The 15,685-nt window shown below is 40.3% G+C and overlaps 2 protein-coding genes across 3 annotated transcripts in view; one reads left to right on the forward strand and one right to left on the reverse strand.

The window, feature by feature from the left end:
- The window catches only part of LOC129750874 (G-protein coupled receptor dmsr-1), a 477,126-nt gene that overhangs the window by 384,033 nt on the left and 77,408 nt on the right, over positions 1-15,685 (reverse strand). The gene's annotated exons all lie outside the window — the stretch shown is intronic.
- Positions 2,141-15,685, forward strand: part of LOC129752570 (uncharacterized) — a 48,402-nt gene continuing 34,857 nt past the window's right edge. The window contains exon 1 of the mRNA XM_055748343.1: positions 2,141-3,659. Within this exon, the coding sequence (XP_055604318.1) occupies positions 2,141-3,659 (1,519 nt within the window). The remainder of the gene's footprint in view (positions 3,660-15,685) is intronic.

The raw sequence follows: 15,685 nt of genomic DNA on the forward strand, positions 1-15,685 counted from the left end.
ATCTAATGTAACTGCACCACGAGCACGCATTGATCCTGCGAAAATCAATGCTGTCAATGAGCGATTAATTTAGTCAACCGGAAGAGTTGTTGATGAATGTTATTGCTAATGTGAATAATATTTACAAAATACTAAAACATAAGAAATAAACTCAATAGTTGGTAGTGATACTTTGGCGAGATTGGCAATTTTTCATAAAATAAGATCAATAAATATATGCAACGGTTCCTGTATTTGGCATTTAGTTGAAGGTCCCATTTTCAATATTAAATTTAAAAACCGTGTTTGAAAATTGGCAAAAGAGAATAGGTAGTATATGAATTTGTTATACAATTTTCTTGGCAGAGAGATGAGAAAATCTATCACCAATCTTCTCATAAATATGTGAACAGCACCAGGAAGAAGTTTACAATCCGTATCTATTTTGGATATCATATTTTTATCTCCATAAGAAACGAATGCAATAAGGATGGTGTTGTCATTAATAAAACCTTAGAAAAAAATTATTTTATACTTCACGAAGTCCCATGAAATCTTCATATTAAAAAAAGTAGGTATACAACAGAAAAAAGCTTGTAGGGCAAGTCAATCGCTTCCAGAGCCGATGTCAGTGAGCTTGAGCCCATGAGTAAAAATCATACACAGTTGTACCGGATATTTTTTTCAACCTTTAAATTTCCGAGGGAAAATTGTAATTAGAGGTATAAGCACCCGCATGCAATGTTATAAAAGCCGTGTTTAAAATATCTGTTAGATTTAAGCTTTTTTTCTCAGATTTGAGCTTAGCTTAGCTTAAATCTCATATAACAAAAAATCTTAAAAACGAGATTCACTAACACTAAGAAAATAGATGTTGGTCACACATACAAACGTAACGTTTCAAACTCTCCTGGGTATAACCATAGTAGATAATTTTTCTTGAGAACATAGGAGAGAAAGAGGATACTTGATCCCTAGGATGACTTGGTTTCTTAGGTATGTCTCGAAACTAGAAAGTCTTACACAGATCAAATGTTCTGGAAAAATGTGTAAAACAAAATAAAACAACAAAGCTGTTATCTCAAAAAAGATTAAAAAACTTATTAATTGAACTTAGTATAACTTGTTATTGAACATTGTTTAAAAAATTTAACCACCTGAAGATCTTTTTTTATCATTTTAAAATGTCCCCCAAATGGAAAAATAACAATGAATAATATGTATTCCAAGGTGTTAAGACTATAAATATTGTAATTTTTTTGTGACAAAAAATTGAGATACAACAATAAGACTGGAACGAATTTGAAATCCGTTCTTTTATCACTTGGAATTGAAACATCACGAGGGAGGGAGGATAGTAAAAAATAATTCAAGTTTTCAAGAAACTAGAAAATATTAAAATAAAAAGCTTGCAATAAATTATTTACAACCTACATTGCACAAAATCAAAAAAATATTATATTTAGATCGAAAATTCGAAAGATATCTCGAATACTTTAGGTGATACAACTCTCATCTTCTACATTTTGACCTTTGCTCTTTTATTTTTTTGAATTTTCGAATTATAAATTACCTACCTTAAACTATATTTATCCCCCCATTCGGAATTTTCGAAAAAATAGAAGGTGGAAGTGGGAGCGGTGGTGGCGTTTCTGTTGACAAAACTAGAATTTGGTGTTTGTTCCGGGATAATTTATGCTAGAAATAATTAACGTTTTCGTGTTGCTGTTGAAAGTTTTTTTTTTTATTCTCCGGAGTAACGTGTCGAAGTATTTTTAACGTAAAACATCAGTTAAATTACTGGCTTCATCAATTTTACTATAGTCTATTGATTAATCCAACTGCTTATAATTTAAATAAATAAATAAAACAATATGTTCTGTAATTCTAAACAATATGACATTAAACATAATCGGTTAACTTTAGTCCGGAAAATCCTGCTTATGACACTCGGGAGGGTGTTTAATAAGGAATTATGCTAAATAATAAAGTAAAATAAGTTTAAGAGGTTGTATATCAGACACAACCACAAGGTTTTCTTTTATAAAAATTTAATAAATTATTTATTACGAATTAGTCATATTGGAATAATTTGAACTCTTTTTTTTCCTTGTTGTCGCGAGTGTCGTTTCTTGCCAACCTAACCCCATAACACTGCAACATGCCAGCGCTTTCTGGCAAGTATGATATCACTAAGAGTTTTTCCCCGCGTGATGGAATTTACCTTTCCGCGCTACGCGCTACGTTCGAATCGTCCGAACCCTTCAACATTTTCTATCAGAACGTCGGTGGTGTTAATAGTTGTTTGATTGACTACTTGTTGGCCACTTCATGTTCTTGCTACGACGTCATTGCCTTCACCGAAACCTGGCTCAACGACCGGACCCTCTCTAGTCAGATTATTGGCCCAGATTACGCAGTGTTCCGTTGCGACCGTAGTCCTCGTAACAGCAAAAAGTCTACTGGTGGTGGAGTGTTACTCGCCGTGAAATCCACGTTTCCAGCTAAGCCAATTGAAGACGATTCCTTGGCCAATTTAGAACTTGTTTGGATTCGCATTGATTTCGGAGATCGGAAACATTATTTGTGCGTAGTGTACGTGCCCCCTGACCGTTCCGGAGACTTGGCTTTAGCTGAATCTTTCTCGCTCTGCCTCTCTAAAGTAAGCTCGATTTGCTCTCCGGCAGACGACATACTCATCATCGGCGACTTCAATCTACCTGGTTTGAAATGGTGCTCCTCCCCAAGCGGCTTTTCATTTCCGGATCCTGCTCGTTCTTCATTTTCAGCATCCTCTAATATCTTCCTTGACTCCTTGAGCACCGCGACTCTTCGACAGATCAACAAAATTGAAAACGAAAACGGCCGTATGCTTGATCTCTGCTTCGTGAACGAAGGGATCAAGAATCCGACGATCGAATTTGCTCCTGCTCCTCTGGTTAAAACTGTCCCGCATCATCCAGCCTTAGTGATTTCACTCGATATCACTAAAATACTTGGCTCAGAAGAGAAAAATGCGTCTTTCTATCACGATTTTAAGAACGTTGACTTCGAAGCCACATCCCTCGTCCTGCAATCCATTGATTGGGAGGCTGAGCTCGATTTTTCTAATCCCAATGCAGCTGCCGAGACGATTGCGAACATCCTGAACTATATCATCGATCACCATGTGCCGAAACGTAGCACGGCTACCAATCTACGGACCCCCTGGGTTACTGGAAGTCTTCGGAGACTTAAGACGGCTAAGCAGCGCGCACTACTCAACTACAACAAATACAAGTCCCTCTTCACTAAGGACAAATATCGCAAATTGAATTCTGCCTATAAGAAAGCCATTAAGCGTTGCTACCAGAATTATATTAATCGGTTACAACAGAATTTCAAGAGCAGTCCGAAATCTTTTTGGAAGCACGTGAAAAATCAGCGGAGAGAATCAGGGCTTCCGTCTCACATGTTCCAGAACAGCGACACAGTGAACTCTGATCCCGAAATTTGTGATCTATTTGCCGAGAAGTTCTCTAGCATCTTTACAACTGGATCCATTTCTCCTGAGCAACTGGCTAGAGCTGTGAGAAATATATTGCCTACACCCTCTTCGTTTAACGGTATCACAATCGACGATGCATCCATATCGAAAGCGACAGTTAAGCTGAAAAACTCTACATCTTTGGGCCCGGATGGTATACCTGCTACTTTTTTGAAGCGTTTTATGCCACTTCTGCTGTTTCCCATTCGGAATATTTTCCAATCATCGCTGGATGTTGGAATCTTTCCCTCACTATGGAAGGAAGCCTACATGTTTCCTGTTCACAAGAAGGGTGACAAGAGAAACGTTAACAACTACCGCGGAATTTCAGCTCTATGCGCGATGGCCAAATTGTTTGAATTGGTTATCCTAGATCCCATTAATTCGTTCTTCAAGCACCAACTTTACATTCCAATGATCAACACGGATTCATGCCTAAACGATCCACGACTACCAACTTACTCACCTTCACATCTTTTGTGCAAGACAGCTTTGCTATGAAAACCCAAACTGATGCCATATATACCAGTGATTGAAATCCTCACCAATTTTCTCATCAGAGGCATTCAAAATACACGCTTTGAGGCTTCGCATAGCTATACAGGAGGCGATACATATACATTCATTCAAACCTCCCCCCATGAGGAGGATCTGCTCTGAGAGAAACTATTCGTTTGCTGCCTCGAACGAACTCTCTCAACGTTCGGTTGCTACATGATGCATGAAAAAGACGAAGCACGCATACTCATTTACGTTGTTGAATATGAATAACTCCAGCCGATAGCTGTCGTTGAGGAGAACATCTTCAACCTCGCCGCAAAGGTTGAGGCAACAACAAAAACAACCGAACTTATTGCATTGCACAGGCCCGCAACGGTGCAAAGAGAGGGGAGGAAAAAGAAACGAAAAAACTAGCTGCCGGCGTGCGGTTGCTGTGCAATAATAGCAATAGCAGAAAAACCTCACGCATTCGATCCAGGCACAAACGAGGAGACTCGGGTTTGCTCTGCCTTTTGAATTCGGTTCCCTCAAGGTTGTAGTAACAGGAGATGAGTGAGAGCCATTCGTTTGGTTTTTTGGATTGGCTGCCTCGAATGTAGGTATATTGCTTCATGAAGGCGGGCCATTTTGAGGGCGTATACATCATCGGTTTTGTCGTTTTCGCTGCCTCAAAGCAACGTTTGCTTCCGAGTAAAGTGTTGAGCGAGAGATGGTTGATCAACTCATGCTCAGCAAAATTCAATCACTGATATATACTGACCTTTCTGCTGCATTCGACAAGGTGAACCACGATATCGCTATCGCAAAGCTGGAAAGTCTGGGTTTCTGTGGATCCCTTTTGCACTGGTTCCATAGTTACTTAACAGGTCGAAAGTTATCCGTTCGTATTGGTGACTCCTTCTCAAATCATTTTCTTGCCTGCTCCGGCGTGCCTCAAGGCTGTCATTTAGGACCACTAATTTTCGTGATATATTTTAATGACGTACTCTCGCTCCTTGACTGCAAAAAAACTTGCATATGCCGACGACCTGAAACTCTTTCACACCATAAACGGCCAAGAGAACCTCATTTTCCTGCAGCAGCAGTTCAATGTGTTTGCTCAATGGTGTGACCTGAATTGCCTGCCCCTGAATCGCAGTAAATGCTCCGTCGTATCATTTTCTCGTAAGCGAAACCCTTATTATGCGGAGTACGCTCTCGGAGACGGAATCATTTCTCGGGTGGACCACATCAACGATCTTGGCGTTATTCTCGATCAACGGCTGGAGTTAAAGACTCACACAAACTACATCGTCGACAAAGCATCCAGAAACCTCGGATTCTTATTTCGCATGGTCAAAGCCTTCAAAGACGTGTACTGCCTGAAGAGTCTTTACTGCTGTATAGTTCGTTCCATCCTCGAGTATGGTTCAGCTGTTTGGTGCCCTTTCTACCAGAATGGGGCTGAACGAATCGAGGCTATCCAGCGTCGCTTCATGCGGTATGCCCTACGTCATCTGAACTGGCAAGACCCGTTCCGTTTACCAAGTTATGAGAATCGCTGCCGCCTCATAAACCTAGACACGCTTCAAGCTCGCAGAAACGCTACGCGCGCTCTAGTTGTTGCTGATCTCTTAACGTCCAGAGTCGACTGTCCCGTTTTGCTGGAGGCCATTCCTCTCAGCGTGCGTCCCCGAGGATTGAGAAACCAGCTGTTGCAGCTCTATGTACCTATTCGTCTCAACAACTACGGAGCGAACAGCGCATTTATCGGCATATTGAAAACGGTCAATCGCTTTTCTGAGCATTTCGACTTCGATGTTTCGAGGAACGTGTTCCGGACAAAAATTTTAACTGTTTCAAGAACTGTATAGACCTGTTTTAATTTTTATCTTGTATTGTAAATATCTACTATTAAGTTATCATTAGGATCTACATATGATCCGTTGATTTTATTCTAATAAACAATAAACAATAAACATGTAAACCAAATAAGCACCTGTTCAAGCGTCGACTTCCTAAGCAAGCCAAGCCCTAGTTGAACTTGCATGGTTTAGTAAAAAAAAACGCACGCAAAATGAAGGTAAAGTTCAAGGGGGCCGGACATTCGGCCGAAGGCCTATAGACCAAAGGTCGCTAGGCCGAATAGGTTAAAACCCCGACGGATGTTCGGCCGAATAGGACAATAGGCCGAATAGGACATTAGGCCGAAGGTTATTTGGCCGAGTAGATGTTAGGCCGAATGGTCATTAAAGTCTGCTTCATTTAATATTGGAACAAATTCTTTTGCTCATTGTGGCGCTCCTAGTGGACGGATTTGGAAACTTTTTTCACCCACGTGTCGGGAAATTCATTACCTTTCACCATGTATTTATGTCATAACACCAAACGATAGCATTTTGTAAACAACCGCCATGGAAGCCGAACGGAGAGATCAAATTGTGCACAGTTTTCTTACGAGTACGAGTACGAGAATTTCTTCGAAACAGCAATGAATAATTTTTTTAATTTTTTTTTATGAAAGAGTAAAGAAAATGCTACATTTGTATGAAAAACAAATTATGAATTCGTTAATAAATGACTGAACTACACGCAATTGTTTGTGTTCCAATATTAAATGAAGCAGACTTTACATCGGTCGAACTTGGTCAGCACTTGGTCGTACAGCTTTCGAGCACGGATTCTGGCCACATTGTTCTGCTTCAGCGTCCGATTTGGCTGTTTGCTGGCTCGGAATGACCTTATTCCTTCCCGGAGACGAATTCGTCGCACCGTACTGTGAGCGGCCTGGAACTTATTGGCCAAATCGCGGTCTGAAAGATTGGGATTCCTCTTGACGGCCTTGATGACTTTCCCACGCAGTTTCCGGTCGACAGTTTCACTCCGACGCTTCGAATGCGGCTTCCGAGCCGTCGTCAATGTTTCCTTGTACTGCTTGATAACACGCCATACGGTATTTCTGGGCATTTTCAGCTGTTTAGCTAGCTTCGATGCCGACAACAATGGATTTTCAAGAAAACTGTGCACAATTTGATCTCTCCGTTCGGCTTCCATGGCGGTTGTTTACAAAATGCTATCGTTTGGTGTTATGACATAAATACATGGTGAAAGGTAATGAATTTCCCGACACGTGGGTGAAAAAAGTTTCCAAATCCGTCCACTAAGAGCGCCACAATGAGCAAAAGAATTTGTTCCAATATTAAATGAAGCAGACTTTAAGCCGAATGGACATCAGGCTGAATGGCCATTAGGCCGACTGGTCATGAGGCCGAATGGTCGTAAGGCCGAATGGTCACTAAGCCGAATTGTCACTAGGCCGAATGGTCGTAAGGCCGAATGGTCGCAAGGCCGAATGGTCGTAAGCCGAAAGGTCGTAAGGCCGAATGTTCGTAAGGCCGAATGGATTCTAGGCCGAAAGGTCGCTAGGCCTAATGGTAACTAGGCTGAATGGTCGTAAGGGCGAATGGATGCTAGGCCGAAAGGTCGTAAGGCCGAATGGTCATAAGGCTGAATGATCGTCATGAATGGTTGCTAGGTCAAAAGAATTTTTTTAAACTTGTCTGCATGCTAGGCCGAATGGCTCTTAGGTCAGATGGACGATAGGCCGAATGTTCATAAGGCCGAATGGTCACAAGGCCGAATGGTTATTAGACTGAATGGTCGTAAAGCCGAATGGACGATAGGCCGTGGTCGCAAAGCCGAATGGTCGAATCCGGCCTTGCATCCATTCGGCCAGATGACCATTCGGCCTGATGACCGAATGGCTTTCGGCCTTATGACTTTCGGCCGAATGACCCAGCCTCAAAGTTCAAAGCATAAAAATGAAAATGGGTGGAGCACACGAGCAAGAATCGACGAAAAAAAGTTTGCTTTGATCCATTGGTTTTTCTTCCGGATCAATTTAAAGTACACTGCCGGCCAAAAGTTTGGGATCACCCCTTTTTAAACATGAAAACTTACTTATCAAAACAAATTAGTGTTATCTTATTTTAATCGCCGCTGGGATATACTTACTTACTTAATGATCCCGCGCCGATCCTCCGGTGCATAGGGCCGTGGTAAAAGACCTCCACTGTTGACGATCCGGAGCCAGCGTCTTCACCTGGTCCCAGTCAAGATTCTCGTCGACAGTTCGGATTTCAGCGGCTAGGCTTCGCCGCCACGAATTTCTGGGTCTGCCTCTTCTTCGATGACCTTCTGGATTCCAATCTAGCGCCTCTCTGCAAATCTCGTTTTCATCTCTTCGCAGCGTGTGCCCAATCCATCTCCACTTACGTTCCCGAATCTCGATTTCCAGCGCCTTTTGATGACACCGGCGATGTAGTTCCTCATTCGAGATCCAGTTGCCAGGCCACCAAGCGCGGATGATATTCCGCAGGCAGCGATTTACAAATACTTGCAGTTTTCGCGTCGTTACCGCATATGTGCACCAAGTTTCGCACCCGTACAGCAATACGGATTTGACGTTTGAGTTGAAGATTCGGATTTTTGTTCGTAGAGAGATCTGGCGTGACCGCCAGATGTTTCGGAGAGTCGCAAACGCAAATCGGGCCTTTCTGATCCGTGTTTCGATGTCTTTTCTGGTACCACCATCAGGCGTAATCTGGCTACCAAGATACTGGAAGCACTCCACTTTCTCAACTTGTTGCCCAGCTACCATGAAACTGGAGGGATTTCCTGTGTTGATCTCCATCGACTTGGTCTTTCCGACATTGACTTTGAGACCTGCTGCCTTGGAACTTTCGGTGAGGTCGTCGAGTTTGCTCTGCATATCTGGTTGTGTTTGGGCGAGCAAAACAATATCGTCAGCCAGGTCAAGGTCGTTCAGTTGCTCCATTGTTGAAGGATTCCACGGCAATCCTCGGTTCGGTGCACAGTCAATCGATCCAATCAGAATCTCATCCATTACGATAAGAAAAAGTAGCGGTGATAGAATACATCCTTGTCTCACTCCAGCAGTTACCGGGATTGGTTCGGACAAGACACCGTCGTGCAAGACCTTGCACGAAAATGCCTCATACTGTGCTTCGATGAGATGGACTAGTTTCTCTGGGACCCCTCGTCGCCTTAGAGCCGCCCAGATGTTTTCATGGTTAAGTCGGTCGAATGCTTTTTCGAAATCAACGAACACCAGCAGAAGAGAGTCCTGAAATTCGTTGATTTGTTCCAGTATGATTCGTAGCGTTGTGATGTGGTCCACACATGATCGTCCGGATCGGAATCCAGCTTGTTGCCGTCGGAGTGTAGCGTCTATTTTCTCCTGGATCCTGTTCAGAATCACTTTGCAGAGTACTTTGAGGGTTGTACAGATCAACGTTATGCCTCGCCAGTTACCGCACTCTGTCAGGTCTCCTTTCTTCGGGACCTTTACGAGGATACCCTGCATCCAGTCGGCCGGGAATGTTGCAGTATCCCAGATGTCAGCGAAAAGACGGTGCAACATTTGTGCTGATAGGGCAGGGTCGGCTTTCAGCATTTCAGCAGGGATGCAATCGATCCCAGGTGCTTTGTTGGATTTCATGTTTTTGATTGCCGCTTCTATTTCAGCCAGCGAAGGCGCTTCCGAGTTGACGCCATTTATGCGACTTACTGTTGGCGCTTCGAGCTGCAGATTCTGTTGGCCATCGCTATTCGTGACTCGGAAGAGTTGTTCGAAGTGCTCAGTCCATCGTTTGAGCTGATCTGTTCGATCGGTCAATAACTGACCTGCTCGGTCTTTTAGCGGCATTCTTGCATTAGTCCTTGCACCAGTGAGGCGGCGAGAAATGTCATAAAGTAATCGGATATCTCCATTGGCGGCGGCTCTTTCTCCCTCTTCGGCTAGGGAGTTTGTCCAGGCTCTCTTGTCTCGTCTACAAGCTCGTTTAACTGCCTTTTCCAGCTCCGCATATCGTAAGCGGGCGGCTGCTTTGGCTGACCCGGTACATGCCTGCTCAATTCCGACTTTCGCCTTTCTCCGATCATCGACCATCCTCCAAGTTTCATCCGTCATCCATTCACTCCTTCTTCCACAAACTTTACCGAGAGTACCATGGCTCGTCGTGATAAAGGCATTCTTGATTCCACACCACTGTTCTTCGACTGTTCCGTCTGTCGGCAGCTCCGAGGCTCGGGATTCTAGCTGTTCAACGTATGCCCTTTTCACCTCTGGATTCTCCAACCGGCGGACGTCGTATCGACACCCGACCTTCTCCTCGCGCCGTTGGACACGTGCAACTCTCAGTCGTGTCAGCCGCTGGGATATACTCTTATTTAATTTTTGGCATTTCGGCGAGTTATGAAAATTCAAGGTAGAATGTTTAGACAGAACATGAAAGTATTATAGGTGGAAAGATCAAAGCTAGAGCGCTTTGGGTAGAAGAAATTGAATAGTTGGTGAAAATGTGAGCAGGGCTTTTGTTTTGTGAACAGCTTTTGAATTATTTGCGTGATTCTCGATGCATTTGGCAAAAAAGTAAGGTATCGGATGGAAAATATGCGAAACAAAAAAGTAACAACCATCCGATGTACCTAAAAAAGTAGCACGCATCGATAGAATTGGCTCAGCAATAGAACAGCACATGTGAGCACTGCTTGGGTGATTTTTTGCCCGGTCCGGCACTATCTCATGTGTTCGACCCGTCCGTGTTTCAATGTGGGTAGGAATGCGATGGGTTTCTTCATCGCTTCCTATCAACATTGAAACGGCGAGGGTCAAAGAATCACGCAAGTAGTTCAAAAGCTGTTTACAAAACAAAAGCCCTGCTCACATTTTCACCAACTATTCAATTTCTTCTAACCAAAGCGCTCTAGCTTTGATGTTTCCACCTATAATATTTACATATTCTGTCTAAACATTCTACCTTCAATTTTCATAACTCGCCGAAATGCCAAAGAAAAGTAAAAGAAATGTTATGCCCTTTTATAAAGAACATTTCCTAGAATCTAATCACATAAAAAAATGCAAATATCACAAACTTTTTAGAGTTAATGTAAATGCGATGAGTTAGCATCAGTGTAAGTTATCGATCAAATGTTTAGGATCACCCCGAAGTATGGTGTATCGGCCAAAAGTTTGGGATCAGTCTTCAAAAATTTGCAACTTTATATAATCTTTATCCCAGATATCAATCAACGCATGTCTATAAAGTTGATTTGTTGGATATTTTGTTTATTTTTTTCTGCGTCATGAAAACTTCAAGTAAAGATTGATTATTTCTCGATCATTTTTACCAAGGGTTAAAAAGTTCCTGAAAAATTTTTCAACTTAAGCGCTGTCATCTTACGAGTTCTTGCGAATCTGTTGGGCTTAATATATAATTTTTGAAAAAAAAATACGAAGAAAAGATATGCAATGTGTTTTAATTTTTGTGAGATATGGCAACCAAAAATCAATTCCAAACTTTTGGCCGGCAGTGTAGGAACACCAACTACTCTAGGGAAGCAAACAGCAGCGCACACAAAATTTTTGGTCGCTCCATTCGACCACCGGTGAGAATGCCAATAACTTTATGAAACTGGAACGGCGTAATAGTTGCCCTCTTATAACTTCGGATCTGGTGCAGTTTGGATCGACTGTCGGTGTTTTTTCGTTCGGGTATTTTGCGGACTAATTTTTATTTGTGTTTTATTAGTATTGATGTACCAACACACAAACGATCTGAACTATTCTTTGGAAAAATGTCCTTTAATTGCAAAGTTTTCGTGACGCGAGATCCGTTCGCGAATTTCAATTTGTACCCCTATAGTATTCCCGTAAGATGTAATTTACTTTAAAAAAATAAATAAAATGCCCAAAAGATTGTATGCAACAAAAATTATTCTATCTACCCTTCACAAAATCGATAAAACGAGTGAAAAGTTACCATTAAAAAAAATCAATAAAACAAAATACGATATGTAACTCCCACCTTCAACAATTTGGAATTTTCTTCTAGTAATTGCTTAAATATTCGATTAATCTTATAGAATTTCCCTAAAAAACTTATCGGGATTTACGGTAAAATTGAAGTAGAAGGGATTGACAAAAAATAATTTGATACTGGATTCGACCTTATTGTTGGTAAAAAGAAAGCGATGCCGAACACTGTGAATTTGTAATCTGATTTGTTTATTTTTTATATTTTGAACGATTATTTTTCAACAAGATTTTGTAATAAGAACGTTTGAAGCATGCTTTTTTGGATACCAAAAATACACGATGACCAAAATACAGAACACTTTGTTCTAAGGTTTTCCTAATTTTATGTTTTTAAAAGTGAGTAGATCTAATTTAATAACCTTAGTTTTTTATTTTTATTAAAGTCAGAGCTTGTTTCGTTTGGAATTTTTGATTTTCGAGCTGACGACTAAAGCTGAACAATTCGCCATAGGCAAATGAAGGAAGTTGAGTAAGCAGACGCACAGAACCAAGTTACATACTAACTTATCGAAAGCAAAGGTAAAAATGATTAATTCAAATCCAGTCATGAAAGGAGTTTGAAACTTAGACAAAAGAAAAATTTAAGCCTTTAAGTTTAAGTTAAGTCTAGTAACTTAAAATCTAAAAATTCATAACACAAACAAAAATACACAGGTTGCCAGATCGCCTGGTTTTATCCGAATTTGCACGGATATTTAAAGCAAAATTTGGCAAAAGTCCGGCCCGACTCGGTTGCCCTAATCATTTGCCAAAAAAAAAAACAAACAAAAAACAAACAAATTGTGTTGTAGCATTTTTCATTTATGCGTCCAAATCGATTTTTTTTTAGCAAATTTATAAAAATAATAATGAAAAGTACGATACGATTTGAAAACAACCGATGAAAAAAAATTCAAAGTTTTTCTTTTTTGATTTGTGTTGATGATTTGATCAAATTTTCCCGGATATTTCCCTGATTTTAGTCGAAATATTGAAATCATATGCTTGGTTTTGCCCGGTTTTTAGATAAAATTCTGGCAATCTTCACTTACCCTTATTTCATATTCACAAGTAAATATGATGAAAAAAAATAAAAGAAAAAATACTATAGATCATCAAAAAACTTCTAATTGAGTTCAAATCCTAAATTTAAGTTTACTGAGGATTTAAGTTGACATTTAATATGGTTTACAGCCTTTTCATATGGTTGAAAAAGAAATTCCAAGGAAGAAATTTAAAAGTTTAAAAGTTGATCTTATTACCAATTTGAAAGAAAAACAAAAAGTTGATTATATTTGGGCGATTTTTTTCAAACTAATTGAGCAACTCATTTGGAGAAAAAACTTTTTCTGCCAAACCAATCATCGACAAGTTACTAATAAAGAGAACCATCAAGCGAAATGATATCATGCCATTGCCTTTTTCGAGGGACATTTGCAACACTCGATGAATTCGAAAGAAGCGAGAGACTGTCCGAGACCTTCCTTTAAGTTATTCATGCTAATTTTTAAACATCCTGCAACAAACCCTTTTTGCCGTTTTCTTTTTGATCCCTAGCGTAAAAGTTTTCGATTCTGAGAACTGTTTGATTACAAAATGGACATCATCTTATTTTTAAGATGTAGAAAGCGTTCTCGATTGCCTTTTCTGGCTGCCTCTACTTAAAGCTTGATGATACTAGAACTGACTAAACAGTTTTTCCCACGACTTGTCCTAGTCCTTAGCTGTTCCAAAAATAATGGACGTCCGGAGTAACGACATTTTTTCTTCCCTATCATTGATTTGTGGATGCTGGATGCCAGCATAATTTGCTATTCGTTATTTTCATGCCCCCAGCAGTGATTCTTTTCTTCTCGAGTTAAGCTGTCTAAAGCAGATCATCGAGCACGTAGCTTGTTTTCACTATTTTCAATGCCCTTGCCAATTCCACTTTTCGCTCAGAAAAATATATGACAGAGGACTTTTTTGGAGCTCTCTCCCTCTATTTTCAAAGCAGATATGTTCCATTGTTCAATTCGAAACAATATCCACTAAATTAAGCTCGCACAACACTTTATAATTACCTACTGTGAAATGGCCTGAAGATAATCTGTCAATTTAGGGCTCTCAATTTTATCCGCTTTCATTTGAGGACATCGGAAATTGATATCTCCTTAATTGAACCAACCAATTTTGGACCATTTAATTTTATTTAGCAGTTCTGCTTGTGCAGGCACGAATCGCTCGAAATACTTAAGTACTGGTTCAAGTTAGATGATTTTGCCGTTGCCCAAAATTTGGGATCCCTTTTATTAAACCTGATGTGAAAGAGAATTCATCATCCGGCCCATATAGCTCGGAACTTTAAATTATGTAATTAAAACTTGGAAGCTTCCGCTAAAGTTATTCATATTTCAATAATGTGCTCTCCCGGAAGTCGTCGTAATCCGTTGTTGGCCGGAACCCATTTCAATTATTTTCCCGCTGGGTGATGTTGAACCGAAAGTCTATTCTAAGCCATCACTCGCAAAAACACCCCAAACTACTCCGAAAGACTTAGGTTTCTAATCAGTTCGAGCTAAACGTCGAAACAATAAACAAGCCTTTCTTTGCAACACACATTTAACCACCAGAGTTTGTGTGAGCTTCTTCGAAAATCAGAATTCGAAATTCAGAAACAAATGAGTGACTCTGACAGCCTCGCAACCTGTTTATTAGAAACCGTTAATAATAAATCGGAAATATATAGTTTATCCGTCCTTGAAACACGCCAAAACTATTCAAGCATAAACATTCCACCTGCGAGGGTGTGCTATTCATCGATTTGCCATGCAGGCGTCTAGAATGGAGCGGAAAATTGCAAAAGTTAAACCGTTCGTTGATGGCATTGAGTGACATGCAAATGCATCTGTTGGGAAAAAGGATGGGATAATTCACCCGACAGCTACCATGGCGAGAGATCCGGGAGCCGGGATTAGTTATGATAGAATTCATTCATTTCCACCGCAGTACCGGGCAATGCATGCATTTATGTATGATGGGAAACTTTTCATTCTATCTATGATGCTATCCGATTGGAATTCATCGAGTTGAGCTTAATGGATGGTGAAATCACCCCCACGTGCTGTTGTCCCGAGAAAATTGAGTTTTAGAAAAACAAAACTGATTTTCGCCTCAATGGTTTTATAACTTCATCATGCTCGTGTTGAATTGGAAAATTTCTGATGTGAGCGTTTTATGAAATAAATTAAATAAATTGGTTCACAAAAAGACAACTGTTTAAAATCATTGATTAGAATCTAACCATTTTTCAATTTTTTTTTTGTTTCGATTATAGTCGTTTTACCATCTTTATGGCATTCGCGACTTTATCAACGTTACAGTTGGCGGATCGTTATTGAGAAACTATCCGGTACAACTGTGTTCGATGTTTACTCTTGGGCTCGAACTCGCGGACATCGGCTCAGGAGACAACAGACTTGCCAACTGAGCTATATCACAAGCCCAACCATTTTTCAATGAACACGAGCAAACACTCGTCTTTAAATTAAAGTCAATTAAATGTTAGCATTCAAATTCTACCGAGATGCTGCATAGAAAATTTAATTATTTTAAAAGCTGTAGATATTTGTAGGGAGTTTTTCCAAGGTTTAATATGATAGATTTTCACGTCACAAAGGTTAATCGCCAAAAACACAACGGTACTAACCTACACTCATTTTAAATAAAAAAATGTCTTTTTGCCATTTAGACATCTAACTAACTGTTATCTTAAGTTACAAGAACTAATAAACTATGAAATAATAATAACTATCGATCAGAAGTGTTTCATAAGAAAAAAT

This window comes from Uranotaenia lowii, chromosome 3 (genome assembly GCF_029784155.1).
Source record: "Uranotaenia lowii strain MFRU-FL chromosome 3, ASM2978415v1, whole genome shotgun sequence".
Lineage (NCBI taxonomy): Eukaryota > Metazoa > Arthropoda > Insecta > Diptera > Culicidae > Uranotaenia > Uranotaenia lowii.